This window comes from Nannobrachium achirus (assembly GCF_963921795.1).
Source record: "Nannobrachium achirus genome assembly, chromosome: 14".
Taxonomy (NCBI): Eukaryota; Metazoa; Chordata; class Actinopteri; order Myctophiformes; family Myctophidae; genus Nannobrachium; species Nannobrachium achirus.
Window position 1 is genome coordinate 23,952,633 of NC_137821.1, and position 23,586 is coordinate 23,976,218.

The window sequence follows — 23,586 nt, forward strand, 5'->3', positions numbered from 1 at the left end:
TTATTTCATTCGTTTTTAAATCTGGCTTGATTATTATTTTTAATTTGATAGGCTTAGTTTTAGGGTTAGGGCTTTTTTTTATTAGTTTTAGTTTTATATGTATATTATACATAATAAAGTGATATTTGTCAGGGGTAAGATTCATAAAGGTCAGAAATAGTTGGCTATTGTAGTGTGTAAAAAAAAAAAGAATCTGTTCAAAACAATTTGGAATTGCGATCCAAAATGTACTAAACTCACACAAAACACAACATACGACTTCAGTTAATTAACGAGTTAATTAAAGAGTTAATTAACTTTTACATCTAGAGTCCATTAATTTGTTACTTTAAGTTAACTATAATAACCTTGGGGGAAGGGGGGTGGGGGGGGGGGGGCTGATGACAGGACAACAGAAGGGGACATCGAGAGGGGACGCCAGATGGAGGGAGAGGAGAGAGGGGACTCTGGGGAAAAAGAGAGAGGGAGAGAGAAAGAGAGAGAGAGAGAGAGACAGAGGAAGCAGGGGTGTCACAAGGGGGGGGGGGCTTATTTTATGCTTTAACTATTGAAAAATAGCAGATCTACAAGCTCACAGCGCGGCACCGAGTGCCGCGCTGTGAGCTTGTAGATCTGCTATTTTTTAACAGTTAAAGCGGAGGGCCCCGCAGTGAATCCTTGTACCCAGGGCCCAGAATTTGGTGCGACACCCCTGAAGGGGGAGAGGGAGAGAGGGAGAGAGGGAGAGAGGGAGGGAGGGAGGGAGGGAGGGAGGGAGGGAGGGAGGGGAGGGGGTTTCTCAGACACAGACAGGTGGACAGACAGAACGACCGGGGGGACAAGCCAAGTTCACGTTACCGGGGCAACCAACAGGCAGCGTGTGTAATCAATAACATGTCAGTCTGTTCATAAACACTGCTTCTGCTCCCATTCATCCATTCTGTTCTGTGTCTGAACAAACACCCCCCCGACCCAGCCGCCCAGCGCTGGACACTGGACACAAACTGAGTACATTCACTCACTCGTTGTTGAGGTTCTTTTACTTTAGTGCAGAGGTCTTCAACAGGGGTTCCAGGACCCCTAGGGGGTGAGCTTGTAGATCGGCTATTTTCGGCAAAGAGGTTTGGTGTAGAGGGGAAAAAGGGAAATGTCAAGTTTATTAAGTATTGGCGGTTCAAGCGGTTAAATATCTGAAATCACAAATTGACATGAATCTAAAATACTGATGATTGTGTGCTGTCAAACAATATGCAAAACTATCTATGAAAAGGTTGTGGGTTCTTCATCTCTCTCTCAACTAAGGGGTCCTTGGCCTGAAAACGTTGAAGACCCCTGCTTTAGTGTACTTGACCACCTCCATTGCATCTCAGCTGCTTTTTACTTTTTACTCACACACATGTGTATGTTATTGCCACTTTTACTTCAGTATGAAATCAGAGTACATCTCCCACGCTACTAGTAAGGATATTGTGTTTGAATAAACACGACCACGACCACACACACACACACACACACACACACACACACACACACACACACACGCACACACGCACACACGCACACACGCGCACACACACACACCAAACTTGTTTCATCTTGCGTACACCTCTCCATCTTTTCACCCCTCCACCTCCACGTCTCTCTTCTTCTCCCCCCACCGCTCGTCTCCGGCAGTGGCACAAGATAAATAAGAAGACGTAATGAGAAAACTTACAGCCCAGTGCAGAGAAGCTAGCCTTTGTGTTCTTATATTACAGGTCGTGAATAAAAGAAAAAAGGGGGGAGAGAAAAAAAAAAGGGCCCTCGCTGTCTCGCGCCGGTCGAGACACAATCTGGGCAAAGACAAATAGGCACTTGGAGAAAAAAGACAGAGGGAGAGAGAGAGAGGGACGACAGGGATATTGAAAAAGAAATAAATGACCTTCTTCTGTTTTCACCTACCCCCCCCCCCCCCCCCCCCCACCCCCCATGTCTTTTTTCCTTTCTCCTCCTTTTGGCACGTTTCAGTCTCTGTCTCTCCGTCCGTCCGTCCGTCTCTCTCTCTCTCACACACTCGCTCGATAATGGTTATTTACCTTGTTGGAAAAGGCCTCTGCTTTCTCACCGCCGCTAGTGGACGGGAAGACATGAGTAAAAACAGTGGCGTCAGTTCAGAAAAAGCTAAGGTAGACTCACCACTGGTGTCTCGCGCGCGTGCAAGACACCAGTCATGTTGCCATACCTTTCCATACCTTGCCATACCCCGTTTCTATGGTTTCTTGGGCTGGATATGGCAGCTTGGAATGGTTGTTCAAGTGCAGCTAAACTTGGCATGTTAGTAAACGTGCCACAATACCTAGTTAATGTGACCATTTTTCTTAAATTTTGCATTTGTAGTTATATTACTGTAATTTAACAACATATTAACCAGCACAGATAGACAACGAGACATTCATGGATTTATATTTAAAAGTAACTTTTATTTTCCCCCCTGGACCCAGGGTATGGCAGCCGCATACCTCTGCCATACCCAATTGACGCCCCTGAGTTAAAAAGCCACACGATGACAGCGAAAGAGGTCCAGGAGAGGAGAGGAGAGGAGAGGAGAGGAGAGGAGTGGAGTTAGGAGAGAGGATTGCATGTCAATATTTGTTCCCCCTGGCTGGCTGAGATAGAAACAGATGCATTACATTCTCTCAGTCTTTTCCCCCTGTAAACCAATTCAATAGCTCAACCTTTTGTTTGGGCTCAGGAACGCTCCGGGGTCGCCTGGGAGAGAGAGAGCTAGAGATGGCGAGCTAGCAAGGGAACGTGGGTACCGGTTCATTTGGGGTGGGGAGGGGGGGTGGATGGTGAGAAAATGACTAACGGTGACAAACAGTGAGTTTAAGGCCCACGGAATGGAGGAGCCAGTGGACATTTCCCATAGCTCGTCGTCTGGCGAACGAACAACAAACAGTGGAATCAAATCACTGTCTGCCTTGCGTTATAGTTTCTCTCTATCTCTGTGGCTACAGACCGTATCGCCGGTTGACACAGGGCTGGGGGTTTGTGCCACGAAACTTTATATAAATATACTGCTATATTGCTCTTTTGTTATCAGATAAATAGTTTTTTGGGGGGATATGGCGTCGGGGTCCAATCGGATGAGTTTGAACTGGCTCAGGGTATAGGCCTACCACATGTACGTGCTCTGTTTGTATGATGAATCATACGTCATTACCTGAATGAGAATTTTTGTTGGCTTATCTTATCTCTTTATCTGCCTTTTGTAGTGGTGTAAGATTCCAGATTTAAATTATAATTTTATAAAACATACATAAACCACCTTAGCCCTATTGTATACCATGGCTATTTGAAAATAGCCGATCGACATAGCAGAGCTCTGTGAGATCTGCTATTTTCAAACATTGTGTACTTTTACTTTTGGTACTTTAAGTACATTTTGATGCCAACACTTTCAAACTTTTACTCAAGTACATTTTGAATTCCGGACTTGTACTTGTAACAGAGCATTTCTACATTGCAGTGATGATACTTTTATCATACTTGATCATACAAGATAAGACTAAAGCCACACCAAATAAGGGAAATGAGAGTGGAGCATTTTTTGCAGAAATCCTCTAGTGGCATGAAACCGCCCCATTCCCATTGAAATACATTGGCAGAATGGGGAATCCACTCTCATAGGTACTTTGGTGTGGCTTCAGCCTAAAGCCCTCAACAGGTACCAGAAGGTACCAGAAGACACCGCAATCGTATGCAATGGGTTTTTCAGTATTTATATTGATGACCTAGAGGTCATCCATTTGCATCATCAATCCATTTGCCATTTGCATCAAATGCGGTGCAAATGCCGGTACAGGGTTAAGTGGCTTTGGAATGGGGCTTAAATGGTTCATTCATAATGTATGTTTTTTCCTGCCTAGAAATGTAATGGAGTCAAGTCAAATGTACTGAATTTGTCTTTGACGTGCAGTGGAGTGAAAGTGTCAAAAAATACAAACACTCACACAACATTTACTTACCCCATTAAAACTGGGAAAGCATCTGTGTCATTTTAGATTTTAGCGTTGGCTATTCAAAGATGGAAGATATATAAGCTTCTGTGAGCTTGTACATCTGCTATTTTTTAAAGTTTTTGAAAAATCAAACCAAGTTTGAAATGAGTGTGGTGGCCTGAGGCCATATATTTATAAATTGGGGGGTCTTTGGCACAAAAAAAGTCGGAGAACTTCTGAAGGCATTTGTAGAATCAGCCTCATGGCTAAATGGGTTGAGTACAGTACTCAAGTAAATGTACTTGGTTACATGTCCACCACTGCAGTGACAGCTCGTCTGTCCACATGTGAGACAAGTAGACAACACAGTAAAACAGTCCAAATGGCGGTGTCCCGCCGGTACCATTTGATCCGCGGCTGATTGCTTTCCTTGCTAACCCTGCGGTCATCGGGGTATTGAATGGCACCCGCTGTGAGGTGGTCTGTGCCAGGGAGAGCACAGAGGGCCATGGGAGGCAAGAGACCAGTGGTTCTCTTATAACGTTTTCAAGGCAATTACGCCTAAATTTATATGCACTAGACCTGTGCCCGCTGGGTGTGCACAGGGGTGTGCACAGTATCCGAGGGATTGAATGTAGGAGTCTCAGAAGTAATGTTGGTGTAGTATCAGTGATGTCAGCATGCAGATGGTCAGACGGACAGATTCGCTAAATAAATAGTTAGATATTCGGCTGAAAATATTTTGTCCCAGGAATCCCCCATACACTAATTTATGACATAGTGGTATATTAATAGATCCTGGCATTCTAAATGAGGGTACAGATAGGGCAAAGTTTGAGATCCCATAAAGTTCATTTATGAGGGGGTGGGGGAAAATTATGGGGTGGGGAAAATTATTACCATAGTTTTATTGATCAGAATTAAACCACACTTTGGATGTGTGGATTGCAACTTTAACATGTTTCAAAAATATTCAGAATTGTTTATAATTATCTATTTTAGTGGTTAAACGTTTGCCGCTATATTTACTTATTTTGTTGGGGACCCCCTCAAGGACCCCATGGGGGTCCCCGCAACCCACTTTGGGAACCACTGCAACAGACAGTGTATCTCTTACCAAAAGGAGCGCCTCATGCAGTCACACACGACTCCAAACAGTAGTTACAGCCATCTGAATCACAAAGCCAACCCAGGCCAGATATGGGGCAACAACATGTTTTTGAAAGATATTTTTCAGTGTTTGGAATCCTCTGTAAAAAAAAAAAAAAAAGGAAACCAACATTGGATGTTTGTCTTGATATATTTGCTTGTCAAAGGGAAAAGAGGACCAGCTATTTGCCACGTTGGATAACTTTGTACGTTGTATAATTAGGAAGCTTCTCTCAGTTCGATTATTTTATTATTTTTGCCTCCCATCTGTTTTGGGCGCCTGGCTTAGCAGCCAACTGGAAGGTTTTTGCAAAAAAAAAATAGCCTGAGGAGCAAAGGCAGGCCAAATGAAATAATGAAAGGGATTACCATGCAGCTTGTAGCAGCAACAAACACATTTCAAGCAATTAGGACGGAATGCCGATGATATGAAAATTAAACCCTCAAAAACCTGGAACGCGCCCGAGTCTGCGAGCTTGTAGATCTGCTATTTTTGAAAAATCTTGAAAATGTGTGCATGTCTTTCAATATCTTTGACCCGATCTATCTTTGACCCGACTTCTAAATCCTTCCTCTAAATCAGCTGTTCTCAAACCTTTTCATGTCAAGGAACTCCAAAATTACAGGTATTTGGCCACGGACCCCCCATCTCAAAATATGTTGTTCCAGGGACCACCCAGAAGCAAATATCTGAGTTACAAATGTTCCCTTTTAATTAGATTTTTCAAAAATAGCAGATCTACAAGCTCACAATAGTTAAAGCATTAAATAATTCGAGGCCTATGTGGCTTAAAGGCAATTAGATAAATTGTACGTCCGGCTAAAATTGCGTGGGACGAGCTGGACTCTACCCACGGATTGCAATTGATTTATTCATCCTTTTTTTTCTCCTCTGCGCGCTGTAATGATATACGTTAAATAATTCACGTCACACCTGAGAAGAGCTTCTGGTTTTCGATGCTTCCATGCCGTCGACAGAAATGGCTTGGAGGCATTTATGTTTCTGGGATGTCCGTCCGTCTCTATGTCCGTCCGTTCGTACAGTACATGCTGTACGTATGTCTGTCCATCCATTGTGATATCTCGGGAATGCCTAGAGGGGATTTCATGTTAGGCTTAGTTGCAGCTTATTCCCAGTATAGAATAATGCACCTTTTCGCCGCTCTGCCTCGCTGTTTAGGTTTATCCTGACTTGATGAACACTGGATGCTGCTGTTATTAAAATGCTGCTCAGCTTCACTGGATTTTTTTCTTTTATTATTTTGTGTTATTTTGGTCCTGAGTATGATTTTAGTTTTTTCCATGTGTAAACATGAACCTTTGACATTTGGCACAGACTTACACTTGGACTCAAGAATGTACTATATGCTGCCCCACAAAGCCAAAGTGCAGTAACTAGGTTTTTGGACACACAATTTATTTTTGTATCCCAAAAGTAAAATTAGCCATTGTCTATTGATCTGTCAGTTGTATATTTTTCATTCGAGTGCACTTTTGTAAGGTATGGGCTTCAGGGCTTGTGTGTGTGGACTGTATGTGCATGTGTGTGAGTGTGCGTGTGCATGTGCGTGTGTGCATGCGTCTTGTCATTTGAAACTGTTTACAACATGTATGTGTGTGCTGTGCACATGTGGTGTGTGCACTGTATATTTGTACAGATATTGTGTTTGCGTGTATGCGTGTGTGTGCATGCGTGTGAGCGTGTGTGTGTGTGAGAGAGAGAGAGAGAGTTATCTTTATTTCCGTAAAGATAACTGTCAACACTTGAATGAGATTATGGTAAATCTTAAAGAACCACTTCAGCCATTTTCAACTACCTTCATATAATTGATCCTCACTTTATTGTCTCTCTGTGCTGTGGACAGTTCAGAAACCTGCATACCAGGCTACCAATAAGACTCCCTAATCGGGAGATAAGCGACCGCCACGACGTCGCATACACAAACTTTGGAAGGCAATCGTAGCGAATCAGGAGGGGATATGGAAAATGGGACAGATCCATGTTGATAACATGACTGTAGAGATAATGTGTACTACTTTGCGTGATTTTAGGCCAATATTTGTAGGAGCAGTGTCCAAAAATGTGTTTTGCTAAAATCGGCCTGAAGGAGGCGCTAGAGGAGGGCCATGTGAGAAATCAGGGGAGTGTGTGTGCAAAGTTTGGCATCGATAGGGCCAATGGTGGCAGAGATAAGAGTAGGGCAAAAGTGTGACGTGACGGACAGACAGACCATTGAATCACACATAGTGAGTAGATGGAAATCTGAATGTTCCCAGAAGTCTGCAAAACCAATAGCAATACAAAATGTGTAAATGTTTGCATGCACACTCACACATAATGTACAACTTTAAATTGGATAATGGATTATGATCTTACCACTAATGCACACATTAGCTTTAAATCCACATGTAGCTAAATGAACTAAGCTGTATTAATGGCATTTCCCTTCTCCACACATGATAGCACACTGCCGCTAACACAGGGGATTAAAGTACATCGGTTGGGAATCGAATATTGTACTGTGGCCTCTAATTAATACAAGTGGTAGCAGGTGGGCCAAACCATGCCAATTCCTACTCAATCCATGCTTACCAATGCCCACCAATGTTTGCCCGTGGCCATCCATGCCAACCCATGCCAACCAGAGCCTCCACCTGCTCCCTACCAGCCTGTGCCTAAATAAACATCCAAAAAAAAAATCCAATTTTCATATCAGACTAATTTGGTGGTTTATTTTTCAATGTGGGTCACACATGATGGCTTACATGAGCTGGCGTGATCTGTGCCAGACATCTGAATAAACAGTCATTATTCTGTTGCAGAAACCTCGGGCAGGTCTCCACATTACAACGTTTTACATGTTTTCGCAAATGAATGCGTACAGTGGACTGCGGTGTGAGAGCAGAGCAGAACTCAAGCAGAACACAAGACCCTGATACTTGACAAGAAGGTGTGGAGGGCCGCTTCTTATCACCTGACAGGGGGGGATTTTCCTAGCCTGGCGGGGCCCGACGACATACTGTGTTCACTCACTCATTCCTTCCACAGTATAACGTCTGGCCTTCCCGGCATAGGCAGCGAGTATCCTGATTATTTTCTGATCGGGGCACAACAAACGTAGTCTTCCTGACAACAAGTGAAAAGCTTTCCCTGATTGGTCCATGTGTAGACGGTGACGTAGATGCACGCTGCAGCATTTTCAAAACAACAATGGCTGCCCTCGCGATGCAACAAGTGTAACAGTTAACGCTCTAAGGATAAAACAAGCAATAAGTGCAGTTATTTCAGAGTTGGAATCAATTACAACAATTAAAAAGGACCACGGGGGAAGCGCTAGCGGAGTTCATCGGCCGAAAAGACGTGTTTGTTTGCCATTCTTCCGACTGGCTGAGAGATGTTTTGCTACACTGATTGGTTAGAGGAATCTGTCTGTCAAGGCAAGTACTCCCGCTCACTTTTCAAGCTGCTAATAGGCCGAAGGCCAGACGTTATACTGTGGAAGGAATGAGTGAGTGAACGCAGTATGACGTCGGGCCCCGCCAGGCTAGGATTTTCCCTGGTTGGACGTAGCGTGTGGAAGGAACACGTTATTCCAACCAGTTCCCTTTTCCCTCCATCAGGTGCCCCGGCCGGCCAGGGGGAAGCATTATAGAGACTAGTTCTGGTTTGACAGGCGGCTGACTGAAAGACTAGGCCAGGATTTCCCTACCCCTACGAGGGCTCAACTTCAGTCAAAATAAACTAAACTACTTCGCTATACTCACCTAACCAAAGGTAAATTTTTGCGTTGTTTAAAGTCTATTCTCTGCGGTGGGAAACCTCTCAGCACCCCACCCACTTTGTAAAATAGATTATTTTTGTCATGAAATAAAAACGCATCCAACTCGACCACCGCTTATTTCCGGGTTGTGTCTGCGGTGGCTCGAGGTGGGTTCATTTTATTTCACAACAAAAATAATGTATTCTACAGAGTGGGTGGGGTGCTGAGGGGTTTCCCATCGTGGAGAATAGACTTTAAACAACGCAAAACTACCTTTAGTTAAGTGATTAACAAAGAGTTTTTCAGAGGGCTCTGAAGTGGAGCCCTCGTAGGGTTTGAGAAATCCTGGTCTACTGTAGTCTTTGAGTCGGAGCATCAGTGATAGCTGACGCTCTGGACCAGAGCTATAATAGAGACCAGGATTACTGCATGTTTTTGTGAGGGTACCTACCCTGGGGGGACACGGGGAGAACATACAAACTCCACACAGAACGTCTCTTTCACCAACCCCACCTAGGGTGTTGGCACTGATGACGAGGAAGAGAGAACACGCCCCCCAGCGCCCACAGAATAAGGCGATAGCGCTACCGACTGTGCCACCGTGGCCCCCTAGGCAGGGGCGTCACCAGGGGTAGGAAAGTGGGACTGAGTTACCAGTGCCCAAGGTGGAGGAGGGGCCGTAGTAACTTTAGCTATTGAAAAATAGCAGATATACAAGCTCACAGCGCGGCACCGAGTGCCGCGCTGCGAACTTGTAGATCTGCTATTTTTGAAAAGTCGTGAAAATGTGCGCAAATCTTTGAATATATGTATTTTTCAAGTGAACATTTGTAACTCAAATTTTGCTTCTGGGGGGGTCCCTGGAACTAAATATTTTGAGATGGGGGGTCCTTCACATGAAAAAGTTTGAGCATCACTGACATGGAAACATATAGGATTCTTGGCACACATTTTCATGATTTTTCAAAAATAGCAGATCTACAAGCTTGCAGCGTGGCACTCGGTGCCGCGCTGCGAGCTTGTATATCTGCTATTTTTTCAATAGTTAACATTCATGGGGGGCCCCCGCAGTTAATCCTTGTACCCAGGGCCCAGAATTTGGTGTGACGCCCCTGCCCCTAGGATAGGAGGTTTCTGACTGATGGCAAACAAAATCGTAGTGTGAGTAAACAGAGCTTCCCTGCGTGTTGACGTCCCAGGCAGGCGGCAGTGCCAGCCAGTGCCAGTGTCTTTGTCTCCCTGCGTTGCCCCCACCCCCACCCACCCACCCACTCACCCACCCAGCCAGCGTCCCCTAGCTGGCCCATATGCCATCCCCGGTGGTGGAGCCGGGTCGTCCAGGTCACCACCCTGCCAGCCACTCAGGGACACTCTGGGACACTGTGACACACTGTGCGGTGTGAGCCTGAATGTTGTTGCCGTCGGGGGGCAGAAACCTTGTATCTCCCTATTTCAACCCTTTATGTTTTTCTGCTCTCGGAAATAAAGGCCCTCCTTTGTGTCACACTGAAGTAGCATATCGTCGTTGTCGGGTGGAAACCTTGTATGTCCAAGACTGTTCGTTTGGTATTTATCATTTTTAAAACGAACTAAACTAGTGAAAAATAGCAGATCTACAAGCACACAACGCCGAGGCGTTGTGTGCTTGTAGATCGGCTGTTTTCACTACCTTTGTGCGACAGCCTTGTGTGATGAAGCAGAGCTTTACTTTGTGAAAAAACATACACATTTGAAACTTGGAGATGCGAGGTCTCTGCCCGACAGTGACGATAAATAGCTGCAATTATTGTGCTATTTTCAGAAAATGTTTAAAGGGAAAGTGGTTTTAAGGGTGTGTGCAGGTTTTTATAAATATTTAACCAATGAAAAGTATTAACAAGAGACTAAATAATATTTGCATTACCTGACAAGTGACAGTTTTGGACATACGTCCAAGGTTATATTAAGATTGCGACTGTGTGTGTGTGTGTGTGTGTGTGTGTGTGTGTGTGTGCGTGTGCGTGCATGCGTGCGTGCGTGCATCTGTCACAATGGAGGGTCATCTTCGTGACAGATCACCCCTGACCTCCCCCCAAGGGGTCAGTGATGTGTGCGTTGTGCTGCTTACAGATGTACGCCTGCATTCTGTGTTTGTGTGTTATTGTATTCACGACGTGTGCCTGCCACACAGCCTTATCTGGTAGCATGTTTGTACATACATGCCTCCCCCCCTCCCTTTGTGCTTGTGCCTATCAGTGTAAGACAGTGGTTCCAAACCCTTTGTCTGGATCGTGGACCACTTGCTTTCACCAGTGTTGATTTCGTCGACTAAAACTATGACGACATTTTTTTGTCGACTGCGTTTTTTCCACTGACGAAAACTAAATAAAAACGAAATAAAAAAACTAAGCTGTGATGACTAAAACTAAGACTAAGACAATTTCGTCAAAAAAATAAAAACTAGATTAAAATGTTAGGGATGGACTAGTGGAGAAGAGAGCCATTTCATGTTTGGTTGCTCTCAGGTGTCACGTGCTGAAAATAGCCGATCTACAAGCTCACAACGTGTTGCGACGTGTTGTGAGCTTGTAGATCTGCTATTTTCAGCACGCAACCAAGTGTAAAATCAGTCATTCCGATGCCATCAAGGCCTGCCAACATTTCAGTTGACTAAATCAACTGTAGATTTAGTTGCCTAAATAAAATATTATGATTGTTAGTCAACTAAAATTAGACTAAAACTAAAACTTTTCAGGTGACTAAATTATGACTAAAACTAAATTACATTTTAATCAAAAGACTATGACTAAAACGAAATCAAAATTTGCTGTCAAAAACAACACTGGCTTTCACAGCCCTCCGTCAGATGCGTGGGCCCGGCCGTGTGCAGTTCCAGAGCAAGTTTAATTGTTTAATAATCAACCGATGTTGTTTCCGACTGAATCGTCAAAAACACATCTGAAGTTCAGGTTTATCGGTGTCGCAAAGAAAACTAATTTTTCAAGGGTTTAAAGAAGACATACCATGGCAATGTTTTTACAGTAAATTATTCTTTTAATATTTATATTTACACTTTTACATTATGATTCACAGTGGTGGAAAAAGTACTCACATTTCTTACTTGAGTAAAAGTATCAATAGTGCAATGTAGAAGTACTCTGTATAAGTCCAGAATTCAAAATGGACTTGAGTAAAAGTACGAAAGCGTTGGCATCAAAATGTAATTAAAGTACCAAAAGTAAAAGTACGAAATGTTTGAAAATAGCAGATCTACAAGCTCACAATGCGTCGCTCAAAATGCGTCGCACTTGCAATACCCTCGCAGGCCCACCAGCGCAGGTTTGGGAATCGCTGGTGTAAGTAAGTAGTAAGCGTGTACCACCAACCACCCCCCCCCCCCCTCCTCCTCCCTCCTATCAGTGTATAGTGGGGCCAGATGGGGTGCCAGTGTCACCTTTAACCCTCTCAGTGGGGTGACTGATGGGCCAGGCCAGCCCTGTCACCCTCCCCTATTGTACCCTGACGGGCATGTGACACCCGCTCGGAGCCATTCATTAAGCACACAAAACGCCCGGCCGGCACCTGAGCGTGGTAATAACTCTGCCAATCAGGCGGTTCCACCATAGGCCATAGAATAACTCTGCCAATCAGGCGGTTCCACCATAGGCCATAGATTTCAATACGTCTTTTGTTCGCCGGGAATGATCAGTCAAGCATAGGAGTCACTTCTTGGCACCTGAGCTTTTTATAATATTGCTGACAATCAACGAACACAGTCAGGCCGTTGAGAGAGAGAGAGAGAGAGAGAGAAAGCGCCATGGCGGCCTTTGATCTCACCGCCACCCAATCACGTGGTTCATCAACAGCTATTATGAGGAGAGGAATCAACGTTTGGAACTGTACAGTATAGCGTTGGGAAACTATACAGTAATGTAGGCACGTTCACACATAGACATCAAACGGGGCTTGAGCCCCTGCCTATTCATCCATCTGTAAAAAGTGCCCTTTTCAGACCATGAATGCAGTTTTTACTATGGTGAAAGAAATGCAAATGCCCCTCTTTCCATGCCATACCTGAAGGCAGTATTCAAGAGAATTGCCTTGTCCAAACTCTCCTGAACTTGAATGCAGTGTCTTATGTTGAAAGAATTCCCCTCTCTGTGTAGAAATCCATGCCCTTACGCCACATCTCCAGTATTGACTTGAATCGCAGTGTGTTATCCGAAAATAGCCGACCTCCAAGCTCACAACGCGCCGCGCTGCAAATCGCGCTGCAAATCGCGCTGCAAAACGGTGGTTTTCAACCAGTGGTTCGGGTACCACCAGTGGTGCAGATTTGGTAACCAAATGGACCCTTATAGATCTGTAACTCCTGAGAGTGTAAAATGAAACCAAATGGACCCTTAATTTGGTTTCATTTTACGCTCTCAAAAGTAAAATGAGTGTTAAACACCTGCATTACTTAATTTGCCAGAAATCTATACACACTTAGAAAATGTAGAAGAATTGCTATTTCTGACCAACGTTTGCCTGTTATCTCTCCTAACACATAAATACAGCATGGAATTGTGGACAAAATCTTGTGCAACGATAACACAATATTCAAAGTTTTGGGTCTGACAGGCTACATCTCATCAAATGGTAGTCTGTGGCTCAAATGCTGAATAAATAATGGGCCTTGATGTGAAAACCACCAACGTACAATGTAGTATGTAGAATAATTAGGCTTTTTTTTTTTACATCCACAAAATACAACCTTGTCCTAAAGTGATGAGTCCTCTGTTTAGTCATCTTGTTAGGTGATCTTATCACCTCATCACGGAGATGAAGCGGATACGGCTGCACGGGCCTGGCAACGTGCCAGGTCCCTCAGGAGGTGGAGGTGACAAGACAAAAAAAAGACACTTCATAATGTTAGCAGTGGGTCAGCATGCTCCTCTGAGACGCCACACTTTGAAAAACTCTTCTCAAAGACTTTATCACGGATGTCTTTTTGAGAGACGGATTAAGTTATCCTACATTCAAATTTGGCTAATGGGAGGGCAGCCGGTAGACCCATGACTCAGACATGACCATATATAGAGGCCGGCTGCGGCAGCCATGTCAATATGACTCAGATATAACCATCACATGCCCGTATATGGGCATTCAGTATAATGATTACATCAGAGATCTCCATATATGAGCATATTGGTCGCATCGGCGTGCGACGTAGAAGCGAGGGCCTCGTAGTGTAGCGGTCCGAACTCCAGATGTGAGGACTGCGCAGCACCCCGGAACTATAAACGATTTAAAAGCCCTCTATTCCAAAACATAAACAAGGAAGTTATTAGAAATGTTACCTCCCACACGTTTACCAAACAACTAAATATCTTGACTGAGCTCTCAGTGAGCAAAGCCAGTGGGAAGCGGTGGTTTTGCTGTTGTCTCGGATGTGATAATACTGTATAACGATATAGTGATCCTATATGGTGATTTCGGGTGGCAGTGGCTCAGGGGTAGAGAAACTGTCATTAGAACACAAATGGTTCCCAGTTCGATCCCGGGCTCCCCCAGAGTTAGTGTCAAAGAGTCCTTGAGCAAAACTCTAAACCCCTAGTTGCTCCCGGTGGGCAAAGGTTGGTGCCTTGCATGGTTTCCTCCACCATTTGTGTATGACTGTTGGTGTATGACTGTGTGGGTGTGAATGGGTGAATGTAATGCACAATCTCTGTAAAGCGCCTTGGACAAAGGCACTATATAAATGCACCATTTACCATTTATCCTATAACAACACAACAAACAAATTAAATGTTACTAAATAACAACACTAACAACACAACAAGTTCAGGTGGCACAGGGGTAAAGTACCTACCTGCATGCCCACCACCGCCAAATCGAAGGCTTGTAGTTCAGCTATTTTCTAGTTCAAATGTAATGCCTACAATTCCAAGTAGCCTAACTATCCAAAAGGGCTCATTTTCCATTTGCAACTCTTACCCTTTTGAGAATATATGCATACAAAAAAAAGAAGAGGAAAAGGAAAACATTGGGGGCTTTTAAAGGTCATATTTGGAGTGTGAGGCTTTGGCCTTAGCCAAATGAGACCCCCGGGGCCGTGTTGTGGAGTGTTTAAAATCACTGCAGTGCAGAGCACAACCACTCACCTCTCACTCCGTGAAGGTTACATTATCACAAAAAGGCCACACGCTTCCAAGACAAAATACAGGCTCTCCAGCTCGATCGGATCTATTCTGCAATCTACCTATTTTACGTGAGTGATTCTGAGGGTGCGTTCAGACAGTTAAGTGATATAATTTATCAAAACCTTATCAGAACCTTACCTTATCAGAACCTTAATCCAAATAAAAATACACTTCCCACAATGCTTTGTGTGAAGTGGGCGGTTTCACTTCAGACCAGAGGCTCTGATGTAGACCATAGACATAGAAAGGTAGACGCCTCCTTCGGCTAGGGGGCGTATGCATTGAGCAACTAAGGGAATCTTCGTCGCTTCCGTGTTCATTGCTTCCGCGTGCGTCACACATACGGAAGTCGGTAAGCCAATCAGAGGCAGGTGGGGGCAGATCCGAGACAAAAAACACTTTCACACTTCAACAACAAAGAGAAGAAAAATGTGTAATAGTAAAAATAGTAAAAAGATTCACGGAAACTGGGGGCAGAAATTCTCCTCTGCCTACAAAATGATGTCATACTTAACAGCCCCATAAGAACAGCTGAGCAGCGCAACATCGGAACTGGCTCTTTTGAATTGAATTGTGGTCCTTGGATAAGTCACGGAAAAGACACGCTGTGATTGGCCAGTAGTCACTTTGACTGACAGCGTTCCCTTAGTTTTTTCAGGAAGTCCGGACTAGAACTTTTGCACATCGCTCCAATTAACTGCAGAGGCGAACGAGGCATCTAGCTCTTTATATCTGTGATGTAGACTACAAGTGAGACCCCACCCAGTGGCATCTCAGCACAGCCCGGTCTCTCCTATTGGTTGGTGGTTTAACCCCGCCCCTTTGTCTCATCAAGGCTATTCCCAGCAGCGTGGCTGCTCCTAGCTGCTGGCCTACAACTTAACTTATGAAAACCTTATGGAAACCTTATGAAAACCATAAGCTTATTAGGAAAGCTTAAGGGAAGCTTCCCTTCAAAACATGTGACTTCCATAGGGAATGAATTGAACGGAACTTTACCCTCCGCCTCGCTCCAGGTTTTTGAGAAGGGATAAAACCTACGTGTGTCGGGAGCCTCAACCTTTTTAATTTCAAAGACCCCCAGCTTGATATGCATTATAGGCCACAGACCCCTCATTTCACACCATTCTTTAATGCCCGGAACCTCAATCAAGGTCAAGTTTTCACCACAAATAAAAGCAAATCAAATTGTTAATGAATAAACGAATGAGGCATCGGCTATACGACTAGCAGAGGGCAATATATTCTCAATGCTCGCAATTTTCGTGTCATCTATTCATCACACCTCCGGTGTCACCGTGTGTAAAGATCTTGAAATATCTCACTTTCCGTGGCAGCTAGGCCAGTCAGCTGTTTATGAGATTTCTACACAGAGAGGGCTATTCTTTCGACATAAGAGGCTGCATTTAAGTTCAAGAGAGTTTGGACAAGGCCATTCTCTTGAATGCTGCTTTCAGGTATGGCATGGAAAGATGGCATTTGCATTTCTTTCACCATAGTAAAAACCGCATTCATCATCTGGAGAGGACACTTTTTACAGACGGATAAAAGGGCAGGGGCTCAAGCCCCCTTTTGATGTCTATGTGTGCACTTGCCTGAACTTCATTCACATGAAAATAGTTCCTGCTTAAGTTCCATTGTTTTTGTTGTTTTCCAGAAAGGGAGGAGTAGAAAGCGAAGGGGGGTGGCTCTGCCTCCATCTGTAAGTAGAATTCCCAAGTGTTTTGCTCCACAGATTGTTTTCCACAAAACCAATCGTACCTGCGGCTTGAATTCTATTGATCTCGCCGGCAACAAACAACCTTCACCTGTGATCTCTCCTCTCTCATCAATGGAGATTAAGCTCCTCTACTTCTACATTCAATATACTAGAGCCACTGTTCCATCTCTGCACACTCACACGCACGCGCGCGCACACACACACACACGCACACACACTGTGGAGGAAGACTTTTTGGAGCGGTGTGAAGCACAGCTCCGCTATGAGCAGCAATGTGTGTCCAGTGTCCCACAACAATGTGTGTCCAGTGTCCCACAACTATCTGGTTGAGTTTGAACTGTTTTCGCCACCTAGTGGCGGAAGAAATTACCTCTGGGAACTCAGATTGAGTTGACTTTTTTCAAATTGATTACTCATGCCATGGACACTTGAGTTCAATTATATATATATATATATATATTTACCTGGAACTGCTCAAATTCACCGCTCCACTTCGAACCGAGGTTTGATTTTTTAAATTATTATTCAGTGAAAGTTGCACTACCACAATGTAGAAATATTCTGTCTATAAAATTCCTGTATTCAAATGTTTTACGTATAACGATAAAAAAAGTATTGACATCGAAATTATTATTTCGAAAATTGAAATCTGCTATTTTAGAATAGACAAAGAATAAAATGGGCTTAATTGATGTATGTTTTGTAATAATATTAATAATCTATCTTACAAAGTAACTTACAAAGTAACAAATATGCAGGGGACGCAGTCGCACCAGGGCGGTGTGTTAAACAGGGAACAACACCAGTATCCACTGCTGCCCTCAGTGTGTGTAAAGTGTAAACGACCACCATGCTGCAAGTAGATAGATAGAGAGAGATACCTTTATTGATCCCGCAGATTTCAGTCGCACCGATGCAGCACAGCAGTTAAAGCTGTACTGTGGAAGCTGCTCAACTAGTGGTCAGTAGCGGTATTGCTTTTTTCGGCCGGAGTCGCCGCGGACCACCGGAACGGGGGTCCGCGGACCACCACGGCCGTCGCGAGCACCTCCGCCTCGCCGATACGATTCCGTAGAGCCATCTCCCATCATTTTTAGACCAGGATTGAGGGAGTAGCAAGCAAGATTCCTTCACCAATGTAAACACAGTTGCTGAGGGAAGCTACTTCCTTTAGAGACAGCAAGACTCGCTGTGATTGGCCGGTGGTGTATGATCGGCGCTGTGATTGGCCGGTAGTGTATCATGTGGGAGATGACATCATTTTGCCGGGAAATTCTCCCCCCCTCACAACTCATAGAAAACATATAAAGAGAAGGCTTCAGAAGCTGAAAATAACAGAGTGGGGGTTCTAAAACTTTAGCGATTTAACAGTTAGGACAATTTTAAGATTTGTTTTATAAAAAAAGTTACATGGTATAACTTTAAGTTACAGTTGCAGGTACACAGAGTAAGGAAACTAACGTTGTATACAGCAATACAAGGGCAAGTAAAACAAGAAGCTCTGTCCATGTAGAACAATATACAGTACACCAGCAGTGTCCTGAGTCCTGACCGTATCCCGCCCCAAAGCACATAATGTGACCATTACAATCAGTGCAATACCAATCTAATAAAGTGTCCATTTCAATCAGTGGGATGCGAAGGAAAGGCGACCGCGTTCACAGTGCAATCAGTACAATAACCCCCTAAACGTGTCATTAGAGGTCAGAGTCCTTCCTACATCTATTATTCCAAGTTCCAAGTTGGCCTGGCAGAGTGATCATTGTGTGTCTCGTTGTACATCCTCATAGCTACTGGCACGAAGGACAAGCAGAGTCTCACACAGCTCCACCTCAGGTAGGTTAGCTGTTGTTTCCTCTCCTGCGTAACGTCAGGAAGAGTTAGCTACATTATCTTTTTATTTATTATCATTGCAAGTTACCATCGTTAGTATCACTTTCACTGTGTGTTTAAGCAATTCTCTCCGTTTGTGAATTTCACGTTTCAAATATTTTGTATTGTCAAGCACAGGATAAGTCATACATTTTCAAATCAGACATTTAAATAGTGCTTCCTTATTTTCTTAACACAGCGGGTGCCCACGAGGTGTCTACGCGACAATTTCTCGCTGGAGGCCCACAACGCATTGACGTGTTTACTGTATTTACAGTATTATGTTTAAACCTCACCGTTAGGTTGGGGCTACGCATGGATGTAGCCCATTAACCGCTAGTCGCTTCGAGTCGACGCTGGGAGCTTCGCACGGCCGTTTTGGTCCGTATACTAATGCATTTCCTCATCTTTAAAGCCCTTTATCTCCGATGTTTGTTTTATGGCTAAAACTGTGGCCGCGTGTGGCATAATGTCCAAATTTTGATCGGCAATGAACAGCTATAATCAACACTAGCCCTTACTGTATGTTACACAATAACATCCTGTCTGCGCTCATGTGACCAAGTGACGTCATCGCGCATGCATTGACGCAAAGGGGCCTTGTCTTCTTCTATGGAAGTCTATGGAGTGACTTTGGGCACTTAGCTGGGGCTCTGGCGCCCCTTGTGGGCATCCGATGTGTTAAACAAACAGACATATACAAAAAAAAAAACAGATACATTGAAGGAAAACAAGCAATTCCAAATGTACGTATGACATTTATGCATTTCAGAAATACAGATACTGTTCTGTTCTGTAGTTCCATATAGTGACGCGGTGGGCACTCAGGTTAGCTAAAATGCTAACCTATTCTAAATGCTAACCACCCGTCCTAATTAGCCTGCACTGGGGCCCGCTCTTACTATATGTTACGCCACTGAGTAGAAGTATAAAGTCAAATGTAAAATGGCCATACATATTCAAGTAAAGTACCTAAAGGTTGTACTTCAGTCTACAGTACTTGAGTAAATATGCACTTAGCTATAGGCCTACTTTCCACCACTGCCTTACATTCACTTATGGCCTCCGTTCCATCTATCCACACCGACACACACCGACGCGCACACTCTCCATCACTCACACAAAGTCTCTTCACCCTCCATTTATTCCACATTCCGTGTGCATTCATCCGCACGCACACACACACACACACACACACACACACACTTTCGTACATACGTGACCTGAGAGAGGTTTTGCGTGGGAGAGAATCTCCAGCTGCCAGCCGCAAATGAAGATATAAGCAGTGGCTTGTGGCCGTGCACCTCCGGCAGTGCCACTTAACCCTCTGCGTGGCGGCTAATGTGGATGGACACGCGGTGATGGAGAGAGACACACGCGCTAACAAACACGTCCACGCCGACTAACGGTGACTGACACACGGGCAACGCAACAAAAAGGCCATCTCTGTGCCACACATGGGCGCACGAGTGGACACACACACACACACACACACACACACACACACACACACACACACACACACACACACACACACACACACACAACCCACGTTTGTATTGTTATCAGCATTTTAGGACAGCGATTTTATGAATGCCAATTCTGTTTTCTTTTTTTACCCTCATCTCTATCCAAACCCTAAGAAAATAGCAGATCTATAGCTCACAAAGTGTTGCACTGGACATGTTGTGTGAGGTTGTAGATCTGCTCTTTTTGGTGGGCAACACCCTAACTCTAAGCCAGCTTGCAATTAAGTATGAATCAGACATAACTCCAAACCCTAAACCTAACCTAATCTCCAAATATTCTGTAACCGTATCATCATAAAAGAACCGGAAGAATTATCTTCACAATGACTAATATTTCTCAAATTCAACTATATGCTTGTGTGGTGAAATTTGAACCTCACAAGTATAGTAACACACACACACACACACACACGCACACGCACACGCACACGCACACACACACACACACCCTGTCACTTGAGCTGTCATCCCCTTAACTGCTCTGTTAACTCCTTCTTCTTCTTCAATCTTTTTATTTTTTCATTTTTCAAAAACTGACATGACATGACTCACTTGGCTAACCACAATCAACAGTTGACTTTCACATTTGGACTCACATACATGTAAACATATAAACGAACATCATCTTCTTTTTACACTCATTGCCTCCCAAAAATTAGATACACAGTCTTTAGGTAAGGGGTTAGAGTTTTCGTCCCCCCTTTCATAGTTTCTTAGTTTGCGAAACCCCTCCATATAATATCAGAATATTCGTCCCCCAAATATTCCACAACTGGACCCCAGACTATGAAGAACCCACTCAAGTCTCCCTGGAGAACATGTGTGAGCCGTTCTAGTGGGAGCAGTTGCAGAACATTGTGAAGCCAGTTTGATACAGACGGTACATCGTCATCAAGCCACCGTTGCAGTATTGTCAACCTTGCACAGTACCATAGAATATTGAGTAGTCTTTTAAACCCCCTTACTTCCGGTATGGTTGGGTGTAAACCCAGGATACATTGTAATGGGTTGATTTCAATCCTGTACCCAGTTATTATTGTTATTTGATTGTTAACTTCTTCCCAAAAGTTCTTTATTTTTGGACAGTGCCACATTAGATGTACATATGTACCTACTTTTTCCTTACATCTTAAACATTTCCCAGAACATTCTTTATCATATTTGCTCCTTTGGTAGGGTGTAGTTTGTAATTTATGTATAATCTTAAATTGTATTTCCTGGGGTTTGTAATTCTTACATATCTTTTTACTGTGTAACATAATATTTTTCCATTGTTGGTCAGATATTGTAATTTGGAGGTCTCGCTCCCATGCCTGCCTGCTGATATTATTATTAACTTCCCTGAAGGAGATCAATTTTTGGTAAATATAACTAATTTTTTTCTTTTTCAGCTGGCAGGCTTGTTTGACAAGTATCTCAATTGGCTCCGGTCCTCCTCCTTTATATTGGGGTATAGAATTTAAATAACTTCGAATTTGCAGAAATCTATAAAAATGTATCCTGGGTAGCCCATACTCCTCATGGAGTTGTTCAAAAGATTTCATCGTACCATCTTGGTAGAGATCATTTATAACCTGAATTCCTACTGTATGCCATTCTTTGAACCCGGGGTCAGTACATGTAGGAGTAAAATTAGGGTTGTTAACAATCGGTGCATAAAAAGACCATTTCCTATACATCAAGAATGCCTTCTTTATATTATTCCATATATTCAAAGTATTGTTCACAATGAAATTGTCCCCGATACCCAGTGATACTCTAGCATCTTTAATAAAAGGTAGGCTTGGTATTGATAACGTTTTATTTCCTTGAGGTACAAGGTCCAGCCATGTTGATTCTGGGTCTTGTTCTAACCATTCTGACAGGTTACTTATTACTGTTGCCCAATGATAATACTGAAAATTTGGTACTGCTAGGCCTCCCTTTTCCACTGGTAGTTGGAGTTTTTCTAGTTTCATTTTAGGGCGTCGGTTTTGCCAAATAAATGCAGAAATGGTTCTATGTAAATCTTTGAATAAAGTACTAGGGATAACACTAGGTATCATTTGCATGGGGTACAACATTCTTGGGAGTATATTCATCTTAATGACAGATATACGTCCCAAGAAAGATATTGGAAGCTCCATCCACCTGGTTAGGTCTAATTTAATCTGTTTTATGATGGGAATCAGATGGGAAGCAGATATACAAGCTCACAGCGCGGCACCGAGTGCCGCGCTGCGAGCTTGTAGATCTGCTATTTTTGAAAAATCGTGAAATTGTGTGTCAAGGACCCCCAAGATGATATGTATTTGGCCACGGACCCCGATCTCAATATATTTAGTTCCAGGGACCCCCAGAAGCAAGATTTGAGTTAGAAATGTTCGCTTAAAAAATACATATATTCAAAGATTTTCACACATTTTCACAACTTTTCAAAAATAGCAGATCTACAAGCTCGCAGCGCGGCACTCGGTGCCGCGCTGTGAGCTTGTATATCTGCTATTTTTCAATAGATAAAGTTATTAGGGCCCCTCCACCTTGGGCTCCAGTAACTCAGTCCCACTTTCCTACCCCTTGTGACGCCCCTGCCTGGGCCCCTGTGGACTGATTGCTTCCTCATCCCTGACACCAGGTCCACGCAGCAGGCTTTGAATGGAAATGCGCTACGGCTACGCTCACCATATACATTTATTTCTAAGATCCTCCACGGATAATGATGTGAATAAAGATGTGTTCGATTCCACCACAGAGGCTTTCCTTCAGTCCTTCAAGTCAATATTGATCACTTTCAACATGGCGTCCCGATTTTCTTGGCAAGTCAATATAGGCGAAGAAGTATTTTTTTTTTAAATGGCAAGAAATACCAGTTCTGCAAGCTCACAAGAGATATTAATGGAGAGAATTAGTCATGACATTTAACCACTTTCATCATCCCCCTGGCGTCCATATTTTCGGCAAATCATTAAATCATTTTTCAAAAAAAAAAAAATATTAAAAATAAATAAATGGCAAAAAAATAAAAAACTCAAAATGTCAAACTCTTGCCTGTCTGCAAGCTCACAATGCGACTTAATGTGATGTGTTGTGAGCTTAAAGTTGTACTATGTAACTTTTTTTATAAAACAAATCTTAAAATTCTCCTAACTATTAAATCACAAAAGTTTTAGAAGATCCGCGCCGTGAATTTCAGCCTGTAAAGCCTTCTCTGTATGTAAACTGAGATCCTTGCCGTGGACCGGATCTCGCGCCAAAATTGCGTCATCACACTACCGGCCAATCACAGCGAGGGTTATACAACTGCCGGCCAATCACAGCGCATCTTGAAGTGGGGTCGCTATGGCAGCCATATTTGTTGTCGCCCGTTTGTACCATCCCTTCTCTAGGTAATTTCGCCTACCAGGCAGGGTGAAGGAGTCCGTATCTCTGGAATTACTGAACGCACAGGAACAA

General features: G+C 43.6%; 1 protein-coding gene across 1 annotated transcript in view; it reads left to right on the top strand.

Annotated features, from left to right (window-relative positions):
* Positions 1–2,521: 2,521 nt before the first annotated feature.
* The window catches only part of serpinh2 (serine (or cysteine) peptidase inhibitor, clade H, member 2), a gene marked incomplete at both ends in the record, with an annotated part of 153,035 nt that continues 131,970 nt past the window's right edge, over positions 2,522–23,586 (top strand). Inside the window, 3 exons of the mRNA XM_080741499.1 lie at positions 2,522–2,579; positions 10,069–10,266; positions 18,544–18,589. Of these exons, the coding sequence (XP_080597625.1) occupies positions 2,522–2,579; positions 10,069–10,266; positions 18,544–18,589 (302 nt within the window). The remainder of the gene's footprint in view (positions 2,580–10,068; positions 10,267–18,543; positions 18,590–23,586) is intronic.